At 43.0% G+C, this 15,452-nt stretch overlaps 1 protein-coding gene across 4 annotated transcripts in view; it reads left to right on the top strand.

The window, feature by feature from the left end:
- The first annotated feature begins 3,627 nt into the window (after positions 1-3,627).
- The window catches only part of LOC139576061 (E3 ubiquitin-protein ligase Arkadia-like), a 40,707-nt gene continuing 28,882 nt past the window's right edge, over positions 3,628-15,452 (top strand). For 3 of the 4 annotated variants that reach the window (XM_071401708.1, XM_071401707.1, XM_071401704.1), the window contains exons 1-2: positions 3,628-4,060; positions 14,440-15,419. In XM_071401708.1, coding sequence (XP_071257809.1) covers positions 14,525-15,419 — 895 coding nt within the window. In that variant the 5' untranslated portion in view covers positions 3,628-4,060; positions 14,440-14,524. The remainder of the gene's footprint in view (positions 4,061-14,439; positions 15,420-15,452) is intronic. The other variant, XM_071401705.1, reaches the window with a different exon arrangement.

Raw genomic sequence — 15,452 nt, 5'->3', positions numbered from 1 at the left:
TGTGTCCAGGGCCTGGAAATGATTGACCTCTCCCTCTAGGATGGAGAAGCTGTCTTCATGGATATAGGTAGGACACAGGAGGACATTTTACTCTGTTGAGATAATTTCCTTTAGAATTTCTAGCCAAATGTAAAATGTTACTGTTTTGATTAATTTAATAGAGTTGGTTACGTCTGATCTCTGTGTAACAGCTGGTAATTTGGTAGATGGGACTACCCTGTAACCTAGAGGGCAACCAGTGGGTCCATTTCCTCTATACCATGTTTCTTGCAGGATGACACTGTCTGTATTTCTGATTTATTTGGTGAAGTCTGGGTTCCTGCTCTTTAGGCCAAAGTGCTATACAGAAACCTGGCCTAAAACCCCAAACAGCAAGCAATGCAGATGTAGAAGCACGGTGGCTAGGAAAAACTCCCTAGAAAGGCAGGAACCTAGGAAGAAACATAGAGAGGAACCATGCTCTGAGGGGTGGCCAGTCCTCTTCTGGCTGTGCCGGGTGGAGATTATAACAGTACATGGCCAAGATGTTTAAACGTTCATAGATGACCAGCAGGGTCAAATAATAATAATCACAGTAGTTGTAGAGGGTGCAACAGGTCAGCACTTCAGTAGTAAATGTCAGTTGGCTTTTCATAGTCGATCATTCAGAGTTAGAGAAAGCAGGTGCGATAGAGAGAAAGAGTTGAAAACAGCAGGTCCGGGGCAAGGTAGCACGTCCGGCGAACAGGTCAGGGTTCCATAGCCGCAGGCAGAACAGTTGAAACTGGAGCAGCAGCATGACCAGGTGGACTGGGGACAGCAAGGAGTCATCAGGCCAGTTAGTCCTGAGGCTTGGTCCTAGGGCTCAGGTCCTCCGAGAGAAGAGAGAAAGAGAATTAGAGGGAGCATACTTAAATTCACACAGGACATCGGATAAGACAGGAGAAATACTCCAGATATAACAGACTGACCCTAGCCCCCCGACACAAACTATTGCAGCATAATTACTGGAGGCTGAGACAGGAGGGGTCGGGAGACACTGTGGCCCCGTCCGACTATACCCCCGGACAGGGCCAACCAGGCAGGATATAACCCCACCCACTTTGCCAAAGCACAGCACTCACACCACCAGAGGGATAACTTCAACCACCAACTTAGTACCCTGAGACAAGGCTGAGTATAGCCCACGAAGATCTCCCCCACGGCACGAACCCGAGGGGGGCGTCAACCCGGACAGGACGATCACGTCAGAGACTCAATCATTGAGACGCAGGTAATTCATCCTCGTCAAGTAAAAATGTTTTGCTACCGGTTGCGTTTTTTTCTTTTTGTACTTGATGCCAGTCTTCCTCACCACACAGCTTCCCTCTACACTCAACTGCTTTCTTTCTTCCTTGCTGTCCATTCCCACATCTCCACGCTTTTCCCGCACCTTCATCCGCTGTAATAGCAAACGGTTTAAATGGTTCTTCTATCTTGAATTTGTCGCGTCAACTCAAAAAGCTCTACCAGCCGCCATTACTCCTCACGGCTCGCAATATTGACGTAGCTATCGTGCACTATCACCAATATCTATATATACCGGGATTTTGATCACCAGTCAACCTACTGTGTATTGACATTCATATTGCTATGTATTCCCTTACCTATGGATCATCATCTTGGGTCCATGCAATGGGGTATCAGCCTACTCAGTGACACCCACAGAACACAACTGTGAAGAGTTCACACAAATATTAGCGTCGTAGCTTTAATTGCAAGACTTTGACTGTGGGAAATCACCCCCCCCCCCCCCCCCACTGTACATTGCAATATGCATGTCAATACGCACAATAGGCTGGATAGTGAGGTGATATCCCACAGTTAAAGTCCCACAAGAAGAACAACAACGCTAATATTTGTGTAAACTCTTCAGAGTTGTGTTCTGTGGGTGTCACGACTAGGCTGATACCCCAGTTCATGGACCCAAGATCAATAGGTAACCAGCCTATTGGGCGTATTGACATGCATATTGCAATGTACAGTGTGAGCAAGACAAAGGAGCTGATCGTGGACTACAGGAAAAGGTGGGCCGAACAGGCCCCCATTAACATCAACGGGGCTGTACTGGAGCGGGTCGAGAGTTTCAAGTTCCTTGGTGTCCACATCACCAACGATCTATCATGGTCCAAACACACCAAGACAGTAGTGAAGAGGGCACGACAAAACTTTTTCCCCCTCGAGACTGAAAAGATTTGGCATGGGTCCCCAGTTCTTCAAAAAATTCTACAGCTGCACCATCGAGAGCATCCTGACCGGTTGCATCACCGCCTGGTATGGCAACTGCTCGGCATCTGACCTTAAGGCTCGACAGAGGGTAGTGCGTACGGCCCAGTACATCACTGGGGCCAAGCTTCCTGCAATCCAGGACCTATATAATAGGTGGTGTCAGATCAAAGCCCATAAAATTGTCAGAGACTCCAGTCACCCAAGTCATAGACAGTTTTCTCTGCTACCGCACGGCAAGCGGTACCAGAGTGCCAAGTCTAGGACCAAAAGGCTCCTTAACAGCTTCTACCCCCAAGCCATAAGACTGCTGAAGAACTAATCAAATGGCTACAGGACTATTACATTGCTCCCCCATTTGTTTTGTACACTGCTGCTACTCTGTTTATTATCTATGCATAGTCACTTCACCCCTACCTACATGTACAAATGATCTCTAACCTGTACCCCTGCACACTGACTCGGTACCCCCTGTATATAGCCTCGTTATTGTTATGTTATTGTGTTACTTTTTATTATTTTTTACTTTCGTTTATTTGGTAAATATTTTCTAAACTCTTCTTGAGCTGCACTGTTGGTTAAGGGCTTGTAAGTAAGCATTTCACGGTAAAGTCTACACTTGTTGTATTGGATCGAAACCCCGAGCTGACAAGGTAAAAAATCTGTCTTTCTGCCACTGAACAAGGCAGTTAACCCACTTTTCCCCGGTATGCCGTCATTGTACATAAGAATTTGTTCTTAACTGACTTGCCTAGTTAAATTTTAAAAATGAAAAAAATATTCGGTGCATGTGACAAAGTTTGATTTGATTTATAGCCTTAACTATGGCTCTTGGCTCCATGAAATGTTGTATCAGCCTACTCAGTGACACCCACAGAACACAACGCTGAAGAGTTTACAGAAATATTGCGATCCATGGGTAAGGCTGTACATTTCAATATGAATGTAAATACACATAGTAGGTTGACTGGTGAGCTAATGTGTGTCAGTTCACACCGGTGTCAAAGTCCCGCAATAAGTGCTAAAACACTCATATTTGTGTAGACTCTTCACAGTTGTGTTCTGTGGGTGTCACGAGTAGGCTGATACCCCATTTCATGGACCCAACATCAATAGATAAGGCTGTACAGGGCATATACGAATGTCACCAACGCAGTTCTGAAATCGAATACATTCACAGTGCGACTTCAATTTGTTTTGGTCAAATTAACTAGTTGTCTTTTGTTAGATTTAATGAACAACATTCCAGCCTTGTTTAGCAGGATATATTCCAAATATGGCATTATTCCACTATTTGTATCCATTTGCGTGTTTCAATGGGGGACATTTATTTTGAAGGCGAATCGCAAATACCAGGCACCTTTGTGGCTAATCCTTATTGTGGCTAGCTTCACACAAGTCCAGCAACCCAACCTAGGTGCCAGCGAGAGTAAACGGACGAGTCGACCTGGGTAAACAACAGTGGTCGCCTCGAAGAGGCAGGAATGGGGACTTCATCGAGGGCCCTGATGGCAAATAGAATGTGTGTTTTATCGTAGAAAAAACAGTATGTATTGCGTAGCGTGTTAATATGCCACATAGAGCCAGGAAAAATATCAAGTATTTTTCTCTCGGGTCTTTAGCCAGGCGCTGATTTGTAACGACGTTGGTATTGCCACGGGCCCACTTCGATTTTGTTCCTGTTGTCAGTTTCACTACCCGGTGACTGTCGTTCGATCGCGATTTACTTGTGTCCCTTATTTAAGTTCATCCAGGACATATGCAATTCAAAGGGAGCCACGAAATAACACAGAAGCCCACTTTCAAGAGAGTACAGGTATGTGTTGAGTCAATATAGCTAGCTAGATAACTGTCTTTGTTTTTCTCTCAACGTTAGCTGGCTAACACGACCAGACAGTAGCCAGCGTACTGTAGCTAACTAGCAAGCTATTGTTTGCTCTGAAGATTCAGTAGTTAATGTTAGCGTGGTACGGTAGTAGCTAAAATGTCTTGTTGTGAGCCATTTTGGGGTTGGCTAGCTAACGTTAACGAGTTAGATAGCTAGCTACATTTGTTATTAGCAAATATGATCTTATCAGCGAGTTCATTAGAAACCCAACATTTGACTGTGAAGCTTTGCAGCTCTTCCATCTTGCTAACTAAGTAAACTAGTTAGCCAAGGCCATGTAGTTATAACCATTTCTTTATTACATTTTACGATGAACTCGGACGTAACCCAAGTAGAGAACGTTAAGTTAACCAAATAAGACAATTACACGTATAACTGACTAAATTAAACGTTAGCTTACTAGTGCTGGATAACGTTGGGCAACATCAAAATGTTTTGTATCTGTGGCAGACACATCAGAGAGGAGGATGATGATGAATGTTCATCACATTCTTTTCAAGTAATGGAACTGCGCTGTCAAATCAGCCTGGTAGCGTGTTAGGTTTGTTGATTTACGTTAATATTGCTAGAGAAGAAAACTAAATGCTGAAGACATTTGCAGCGGTCATTTGAATTATGGTATGGCTTTGGTTGTAATCTTGATGCATTATGTATAAAGATTAAATACATAGACAGGCTTGTACAATTAGTATGGTTACGTACCTAAAGAGCCATAGACCAAAATGAGGAAATATCTCAGATTGAGGCCTAGTACAAGCCAGAAAACATTAGGCAAATACTGTCAATGATTATTATTATTATTTTTAAATCGCATGAAGGAGAACATTGTCAACCGAATGACTTATTGTTAGGAAACTTGATGTGTACACTTGGGACCAGTCAATCGTTAATTATCCTGCCCTAAATTCTCTGTACTGTTCCAGTATAAGAAGCACCAATAATTCTTCCCTCATTACATGTTTTGGTTTGTGTTCACGATGTTGATGCCATTACTTTTGCGTTGATGCCACTCTATCTATGATAGAAGACAACCCATCTCATAGTCACAATTTGAAGAACAATAACACATCACTGGATTGATTTAAAGCTGCAATATGTAACTTGTTGGGCAACCCGAACAATTTCACATAGAAATATGAGTTACAGATCTGTCATTCTCATTGAAAGGAACACTAAATACCCGTTTCCATTGGCACTTTGAAGTCAACCCAGGCTGGCCTGGCCTTGGTGGGCTAGCTCAAATTGCATTTCCACCCCCCAGAAATGATAAATTATGTCATGTTGCTAGGTAGCCAATATGTGACTGCAGCTGGCTTCGCTGATGTTGCTTGCGAACAAGATGTTGAATAATTTAATTCGCCCTCAACATGCTGTAACAAACGTTACCCTATACTCGTGCCAGCCAACCATGTATTTAGCTTGTTGGCGTCGTTGTTAGCATAACTAATAATTCCTACCTTGCTTCCCATGGTATTGGCTATTAGCTAGCTAGCTTTCAATACGACCTGGCTAGCAAAAATTCCTGCTAGCTTACGTTATCTAGCTTGTTTCTACTCTGATTTGCTAGCTAAGGTTAGGTAGCTAGCATTTGAGGGCTGACAGTTCTCATAAAAGTTTGTGTAGTGTAATAATGAATAAAGGACCCAGCTATTATGGTAATTTGTGTTATGTATAGCTACTGCAGTACTGCTTGTCCATGTGCTAGCTAACAGCAACAAGCCCAGACAAGCTAGCTAAACGTATCCGCATCCAGGAGTGAACCGCTTGGTGGTTGCATAGTAATGGCGTCACCAACCCGAATTCGAATCGAGCTGGCGCCAGTTGTGAAATTAGGCTGCGCTGGCCCGGGTTTCCCTCGACCCAGGTCGAATCTGAACCAAATTTCAAGTGCCAGTGGAAACGGGGCATTGGAAGCGGTAGCTCTGTTCTATGTTCTATTTCTATGCTTACGTTATTAAAGTTAGCTTTTGCGTCTTTTACTTTCGGTTTTGTACACCAGCTTCAAGGAGCTGAAAATACGAGATGTTTGGTTATGGAACATATATTTCACCGGTTTAGATGGTACAATGATTCTCTACACTATACTTGCTTATTTTGTCACAAACTGAAATTAGGCGAGCTATTATAAGAAAAAGCTTGGACATCTCAAATACAGGCTTGAGATAATAGTGCCATGATGTAGGCCTATTTCAATACTACTACAATTCTGTGGGCAGAACAGACGTGATTACTTCTGATGAACAGTCATATCACTGTTTTTATCAAGTCAAACGAAAACGGACAACAACAAAAAAAAACATGCTGAGGGGGAATGCTGAAATGGGCCACACTATTATCATTCTATAACTGTGCCACTGCTCTGCAATAAGGCATCCAGTGGGTTTTAGAAGCTGCCATAGTTACAAGGGAATGTGTGTAGCTACAATTAAGTTTATTTCTAGCTCATATAATTCTAACGGTGTTCTGCCATGTCCTACAATTATCAAGGATCTAGTCCTATAGTACCATACGCTAATAGGAAACCGATGCTTAATCACTCAAAGGTTGTCTAGGTGTTCCTTCTTTGAATGCAAAAATGTGTTTATACAAATGGCCGTTCTTGTCAGTGCATTAGGGGATTTCCGTCACCTTTGCAGTATGTAATGCTGTCAATGTTAGCAGTGCTGGTTGCGTCATACGACATTAGATAGAAGAATCCCTGTGATTGTGATGAGGATGACATATTAGCTTCTCAGAAGGGCATGTCATAGCGGCAATGTATGAAGTACTGTGCCTGCTTAATCAAAGCTGTGCGCTTTTTGTTTCTTGGCTAACATGTTGGCTACCTTTTGTAGAGACAAGAATGTGTAACTTCCTGTTCTGCAGTTCATTGCACTGCTGTGGCGTTTTCTACAATTATTGACTGGTAGAGTTACTGCATAATGAGTTCTGATACACCTCACAATTTGAGTCACACCTTGCACAGAACACATTGACAAACCTGCACTAAAAATAGTAAAAGCTAAATTAGGTAAAGGTTTGGGATAGGTTAATAATTTATGTGTGTCCTTGCGTAGGTGGTAGATTTGGTTTTTCTGCAGCCATTGCTGGAACTGTGTACTGTGAAGCTCAAGATAGGTCTGCATTGTGCTCCTCAAGGAATGAATTAAAGCAGTTACCCATAAACGCCCTCTCCTCTGAAATGTCTCCACCTTGGTGCCAGGGGGGATTGATTGCCAAGGTGGCTGTCCACTGAGGCTGCTGTGTTGCTGAGTGTCATGCACTGCTCGCTGTGTTGCACAGGAGCTCATCAGTGGCTCACAGGGGGAGCCCCAGAGGATCGTGGTTTGGGGCTTTGGTTCCCTGGCAGCAGTTATACATCGGAACCCAGGGAGGGGGCATCTCAGAACGCCCCAGTTCCCAGAAGTCTCCACCTGCGGCATCTTCTATTTTCTCTTTGCTCATGAGATGGAAACACAGACATGATACATGAGTGTTTTCATGAATACTGTATCAGGTATTTGTTCAGTGCTACTGTCAATGTTAGTTTGCTAGGCTACACATTGAGGGCTCCTGGCCAGATACCTTCTCCTGTTGTCTAGTTTGTGAGGTGGATATCGTGTTTTAATGGTAGTCAACTCAGGGCTACACGAATCCTCGAGCTGTGGAGGATTCGTGAGGAAACTTGTCAGTTTGGATTCCAGCCCTACCGGCATTAAATCTGACTTCAGTCCTCAGCCAGCCTACATGGCAGGGTTTCTACACTAACCTGTGCTTTCCTTGGCTGGAAGGTCTGCTCAGTTTATATTTGGTAAATGCAGGATTTGAATGCTTACCTACCTACTGTGATGATCCCTAGTGATTGACCCGCTCAGGGTTCAGCTGCTGTTTGAAGACAAGCACCCACACAATCCTTATGTTTCCTGCAGGCTTCTACCTACTCATGGGTCAATGGGGTTTAATATGCATATGGAGAATTCCAGTGGCATGTCAACCTGAGAAAGTCATGTTGTCCTTTTAAAGTGAAACCAACATGCCAATATTGTATACACTCCCCCGAAAGGGTACTATAGACAAACACATCAAACTTTTAATTTATATTTTGTCCATTCTGTGAGACATTTTAAATTTGTGGTTTTCCATGAAAATGTAACATCCATAACTCTAGAATCACTCTTGTCCAAACAATGGGTGGGGGAAGTGGCTTCCACCCCAGGCACCCAGTCGGTTTGCATTCTAGTGTATGCTCACACACCAAATTACACTCTGCACTACTTTCCTGGTGCAGATTTTAACACACTTTATGATCACTAAATAAGCTAATAGTGCTGCATGCTCACGTCGTGTGGTGTTGTGTAACATCAAGATCTCAGGGTCAACGAATGGAATTCAACTGACCACTGTTGCTGGGTGCTTTAATTTCTCTTTGCCTGAGATGTGCTACCGTAGAGCCCTATAAAATCTGTTTACATTTTTGCCCAATTTGTTTCTCTCTCATTGTTTTCTCTTTAATTTTCCCAGGTTTCTGAAATGTTCCTGTTTTTGTTTGGTTTTCGCTCTCAAAACAACACGTTTTAATAGAACATCCAATTTTGTTGTTTTTCTAAGTCCACAAAAATGCTTAAACCACACCAGAAGACAATTCTTTAGGTCTGGGAAGAATCTGAGATATTTATATTTTGGAGTGTAGTTACACTTTAATTCAAGTGAGCAGCAAGCAAGAGAATGCTGTTATTATAGCAGACATGATGGTAGAGTTTGCTAAACAAATACTCACGATATCATTCTGGCAGGTAAGCATAGGCTACTTTGTAGTTAACATTAATTGAGAAAGTTTGGGAGAGCTTTTCCATCAGAAGACAGGTTTGAATTAGCATCATCGCTAACGGCTACACAAACTGGCAGACTCTCGCACCTCACACAGACGGGCATTCTCATTGCCTCTTCAGAAAGTTGCAGGAAATACAAATCACTGATGCATTCTGTTCGTGTCTTATGATAAACTTAGGCAAATGTATTACTTTTCAGTACATTTACTTGATTCCCTACGAAGTTCAATATGTTTTTGAATATTGTTGAATTCCGTTTTAATGTCTGGATTCGGTGATTCCGCCATCATTCTCCGCATCACGGATTTTATGGGGCCCGACTAACAGTAAATTCATGTGTTTGATGATTAGACAGAACAGAACCTTCACTTACAATAATGTGTGCATTCTTAGAGCCTATGCCACTAAAGCCGTGTTCACATTGGCAGTTTGAAGTGACTCAAATCCCTTCTTTTTTTTTTTGCATATCTGATGCAAATGTCCTTTTCCTGCAGTCTGAACAGCCAAAAAGGACATGGAATCTGATATTACAAGCCACATTTGAAACCACCCTACATGGTTTGAAAGCAGATACAAATCTGATTCCTGGCCTTGCGACTTGTCTGAAGGGTCAAATCTGATTTATTTGCCCTCAACAGGTTTTTAGACTGCTATTTGGCATATCTTGTTGCTTGCTAGCTACTCTGACAGTTAGATTAGATAGAACATGTTAGATTGACAACCACACACTAGAGGTCGACCGGTTTAATCGGACTGGCCAATTTAATTAGGGCCGATTTTAAAGTTTTCATAACAATCGGTAATCTGCATTTTTGGATGCCGATTATATTGCAATCCACGAGGAGACTGCGTGGCAGGCTGAACACCTGTTATGCAAGTGCAGGCAGCAAGGAGTCATGGTAAGTTGCTAGCTAGCATTAAACTTATCTTATAAAAAAACAATGTTAACATAATCACTAGTTAACTACACATGGTTGATGATATTACTAGGTTAACTAGCTTGTCCTGCGTTGCATCAATGCGGTGCCTGAAATTGTGTCACTTCTCTTGCATTCATTGTAAGCAGAGTCAGGGTATATGCAGCAGTTTGGGTCGCCTGGCTCGTTGCGAACTGTGTGAAGACCATTTCTTCCTAACAAAGACCGTAATTAATTTACCAGAATTTTACATAATTATGACATAACATTGGTTGTGCAATGTAACAGCAATATTTAGACTGAGGGTTGCCACCCGTTCGATAAAATACGTAACGGTTCCGTATTTCACTGAAAGAATAAACGTTTTGTTTTCGAAATGATAGTTTCCGGATTTGACCATATTAATGACCAAAGGCTCGTATTTCTGTGTGTTTATTATAATTAAGTCTATGATTTGATAGAGCAGTCTGTCTGAGCGGTGGTAGGCAGCAGCAGGCTCGTAAGCATTCATTCAAACCGCACTTTCCTCCGTTTGCCAGCAGCACTTCGCAATGCTTGAAGCACAGCGCTGTTTATGACTTCAAGCCTATCAACTCCCGAGATTAGGCTGGCAATACTTAAGTGCCTACAAGAACATCCAATAGTCAAAGGTCTATGAAATACAAATGATATAGAGAGAAGTAGTCCAAATAATAACTACAACCTAAAACTTCTTAACTGGGAATATTGAAGACTCATGTTAAAAAGAACCACCAGCTTTCATACAGTTGAAGTCAGACGTTTACATACACTTAGGTTGGAGTCATTAAAACTCGTTTTTCATCCTCTCCACAATTTCTTGTTAACAAACTATAGTTTTGGCAAGTCGGTTAGGACATCTACTTTGTGCATGACACAAGTCATTTTCCCAAGAATTGTTTACAGACAGATTATTTCACTTATAATTCATTGCATCACAATTCCAGTGGGTCAGAAGTTTACATACACTAAGTTGACTGCCTTTAAACAGCTTGGAAAATTCCAGAAAATTATGTCATGGCTTTAGAAGCTTCTGATAGGCTAATTGACATCATTTGAATCTATTGGAGGTGTAACTGTGGATGTATTTCAAGGCCTGCCTTCAAACTTAGTGCCTCTTTGCTTAACATCATGGGAAAATCAAAAGAAATCAGCCAAGACCTCAGATTTTTTTTTGTAGATCTCAAGTCTGGTTCATCCTTGGGAGCAATTTCCAAACACCTGAAGGTACCACATTCATTTGTACAAACAATAGTATGCAAGTATAAACACCATGGGACCATGCAGCCGTCATACCGCTCAGGAAGGCGACACGTTCTGTCTCCTAGAGATGAACGGACTTTGGTGCGAAAAGTGCAAGTCAATCCCAGAACAACAGCAAAGGACCATGTGAAGATGCTGGAGGAAACAGGTACAAAGTATCTATATCCACAGTAAAACAAATTCTATATCGACATAACCTGAAAGGCCGCTCATCAAGGAAGAAGCCACTGCTCCAAAATGCCATTTAAAAAAAGCCAGACTACGGTTTGCAACTGCACATGGGGACAAAGATTGTTCTTTTTGGAGAAATGTCCTCTGGTCTGATGAAACAAATAGAACTGTTTGGCCATAATGACCATTGTTATGTTTGGAGGAAAACGGGGGATGTTTTCAAGCCGAAGAACACCATCCAAACCGTGAAGCACGGGAGTGGCAGCATCATGTTGTGGGGGTGCTTTGCTGCAGGAGGGACTGGTGCACTTCACAAAATAGATGGCATCATGAGGGAGGAAAATTATCTGGATATATTGAAGCAACATCTCAAGACATCATTCAGGAAGTTGAAGCTTTGTCGCAAATGGGTCTTCCAAATGGACAATGACAATAAAAAATGGCTTAAGGACAACAAAGTCTAGGTATTGGAGTAACCATCACAAAGCCCTGACCTCAATCCTATAGAACATTTGTGGGCAGAACTGAAAAAGCGTGTGTGAGCAAGGAGGTCTACAACCTGACTCAGTTACACCAGCTCTGTCAGGAGGAGTGGGCCAAAATTCACCCAACTTATTGTGGGAAGCTCTACCCGAAACGTTTGACCCAAGTTAAACAATGTAAAGGCAATGCTACCAAATACTAATTGAGTGTATGTAAACTTCTGACCCACTGGGAATGTGATGAAAGAAATAAAAGCTGAAATAATTTTCTCTACTCTAATTCTGACATTTCACATTCTTAAAATAAAATGGTGATCCTAACTGACCTAAGACAGGTAATTTTTACTAGGATTAAATGTCAGGAATTGTGAAGAACTGAGTTTTAATGTATTTGGCTAAGGTGTATGTAAACTTCCGACTTCAACTGTATGTTCTGAGTAAGGAACTAAAACGTTAGCTTTTTTAAATGGCACATATTGCACTTTTACTTTCTTCTCCAACACTGTGTTTTTGCAGTATTTAAACCAAATTGAACACGTTTCATAATTTTTTGGAGACTAAATAGATTTTTATGTAATATATATTAAGTTAAATTAAAAGTGTTCGTTGTTCATTCAGTATTGTTGTAATTGTCATTATTATAAATAAATTCCCCTACCCCACACACAAACTAGTGAATGTGCTAGAAAGCTAAACGGCTAGCTAGTTGACTGCTGTGGCTAGCCAAAAAGGACTCGTTTTGAAAGTTGGCTCATCTTATCCTCGAGGCTTAATGTCTTATTACATGATGCATTTATACATTTTTTAGTGACTGGGAAACGTCCATGACAGCCATTGTTGTCACCTTAGCTTGCTTCATAACTTCTGAGTGATTTTTTTATTTATTTTTATTTCACCTTTATTTAACCAGGTAGGCTAGTTGATAACAAGTTCTCATTTGCAACTGCGACCTGGCCAAGATAAAGCATAGCAGTGTGAACAGACAACACAGAGTTACACATGGAGTAAACAATAAACAAGTCAATAACATGGTAGAAAAAAAAAAGAGAATCTATATACAATGTGTGCAAAAGGCATGAGGTAGGCAATAAATCGAATAATTACAATTTAGCAGATTAACACTGGAGTGATAAATCATCAGATGATCATGTGCAAGAAGGTGGTGGTTGGTGGTGCTCCTGCTTTCTATCAGCCTACACTACTGCGCCCACACCTGTCGTTACAATGACAACTAGCGTAGCCATGTCAGCTAAATAATTTTGACTAAACTCCCACACATCCAATTTGATTACTTGTAACTTGCTGTTTGGACAGTCAGTATTCCAAAGCGGTTTTGAAAAACAAAACAGATTTGAGCATTAAGGCCTGTAGTGTGAACAAGGCTTTATACCATAGAGTTCATTGTTTTCATACTGAGCCTTGTGTCAATACACAGGATATTGCAGGCTGGAGAATGGCAATTAGTATGTCTTCACACATTACTGTTTAATCAGTACGGCTTCATTAGGCCAACCATTATAAGGCTTCTAAAGAATAGCTAACAATGTCCAATTCAGCTCACTTGTGTCTTATAAATAAAACACATCTCATAAAGTAGGATTTTATTCTGAATCTCAGTTTTGAGGTGTTTACTGGTGGATCAAGTATAGAACAACACCACACTGCCAGCTGTGTGTGCACGTTATACCACACTAAGAAGTAGGCTAATGAACTGAGCCAACGTGCCTTTTTAAACAGATGGCTGCTTTCATAATTCAAAGGACTTGAGGTGACTGCATTGAAGCAGAATACATTTTACTCTGTCCTACCCTTGCTGAAAGGCTTATTTTGAAGTAGAAACGGTGTGATTAGATTAGACAATTTTAGGAAAGGAGGATGTGAGATAAACGGTGAGGGATGGAGAGGGAAAGCATGATAAATGGTGAGGGTGGATGGATAGGAGGAAAGCGGTGCGATTAGGCCTATATGAAGGCCTAGAATCTTCCATCTTGGTAAGAGTTTGCGTTAGGCTAGTGTTTTGATGCCAGCATGCTTGTTTTTATTTACAAGATCTATATCAAAGGGATGCATGCTTAGCATTGGTTGCTTGTAGCCTGGTACCTTCTGAAGCTATAGATAAGCGAGTTCTCTAGTCAATTCTGTTCCGGTAATGCCATTATGAAAATGTCTCCTAATCTCCCCACGCAGCCTTTCCATGGTTTTATCACTCTACAATATAGAATTGAGCTGGTAAAAGATATGCTCCAGTGTTTGTTTCCACCTTTTCCATATTGCCAGGCTGCATGACCTTACTTTGCTTATCAGTTTCCTTCATTACAGCATCAAGCCTAGCGAACATACTGAGATTAGTCCCAGATTACCACCCAGTCTGAGTCATGCACTGCCAAGAGTGGATAATACAACAAATGCTACACAACTGACTCAGCCCAAGGCCTCAATTAATTTGCTCTCACAAACAAACCATGGTGCACTGTTTTTGCTTTTCTCCTCGTACACGACGAGATAGAGGCGCTCGCTATATTACCACAGCATGTAATTATTATCATAATACATTTAGCCCATCTTTCTGTTTTATAAATTGCCTCCATTAACAAAGTGCAATCATTATTTTTCAGCGTGTCTAACGTTTATCTTCTCTTGTTTCACAGAACTAGGTTAGTTGCGGGCCCGCCAATGGACCTATAGGAGCTAGTGGAAGTTTAGTTGGCATTGCGTCTGCGTGGACCAGGCAGCATGAAGAGCGAGGTGCCCTCTGAGGCCCAGGGCAGACAGGAGCACCTGAAGGGTCCGCTGGCCAACCCAGAGCCCATGGAGACAGCCAAGAGCTTCCCTGCCAACATGGAGGTGATCGGCAAGGCAGGCAGCGAGTTTGCACCACTGTGTGCTGAGACCAGGCACCGGCCCCTGAGGGACATAGGGGCCCGCAGAGACCCAGACAGGGGCCTGCCCGGACGCAAAAAGCGCAAGAGCCAACAGCCAGGGCCTTCGGACTGCTCCCTGAAGGAGGGTCGTGTCAGTGAGGGCTCTCTTCCCCTTCAGCGCCACCAGCCAGATCTCTTGGAGCGCCGCAGCGAGGACGAACGCAACCCAGAGTCCTCATTCAGTGACTGTGCCTCCTCTCCCTCCTCCAGCCTGCGCTTCGGGGATTCAGACACTCTGAGCTCAGAGGAAGAGGTTGAGGCTGGAGGGACAGGAGCAGCAGGGGGACCGCAGCCCCCACAGCAGGCGCCGGTCTCCACCACAGGGGGCGGGACAGGGGTGGGTCTGCGCACCATTCTGGGTCGGACTCGGGGAAGCCGCTCTCATAAGTGGGCACGGTCGGAGGTGGAGCCGGTGCTGCTGAAGCGGCCGTGTCTGAGCGGGCGGCGGTCACTGCATAGGAAGCGGTTTGTGAAGCCTGGGCCCGGCGGCATCCAGCGGACTCAGAAGCAGAAAGAGCGCCTTCTTCTCCAGAGGAAGAAGCGGGAGGTAATCGCTCGCAGGAAGTACGCGCTGCTCCACAGCACCAGCAGCTCCAGTGAGGAGCTGACCAGCGAGTCATCCTCACCCTCGTCCACAGAGGCAGAGGACGAGCTGTATGTAGATGGCAGCAGCAGCAGCCAGCCAAGCAGCGCAGCTGTGGCCACAGGTAAACTCACCCTCCTTATGCACTCTGGTGTGT

This window comes from Salvelinus alpinus, chromosome 5 (genome assembly GCF_045679555.1).
Source record: "Salvelinus alpinus chromosome 5, SLU_Salpinus.1, whole genome shotgun sequence".
Lineage (NCBI taxonomy): Eukaryota > Metazoa > Chordata > Actinopteri > Salmoniformes > Salmonidae > Salvelinus > Salvelinus alpinus.
This window is presented reverse-complemented; position numbering and strand designations above follow the sequence as displayed.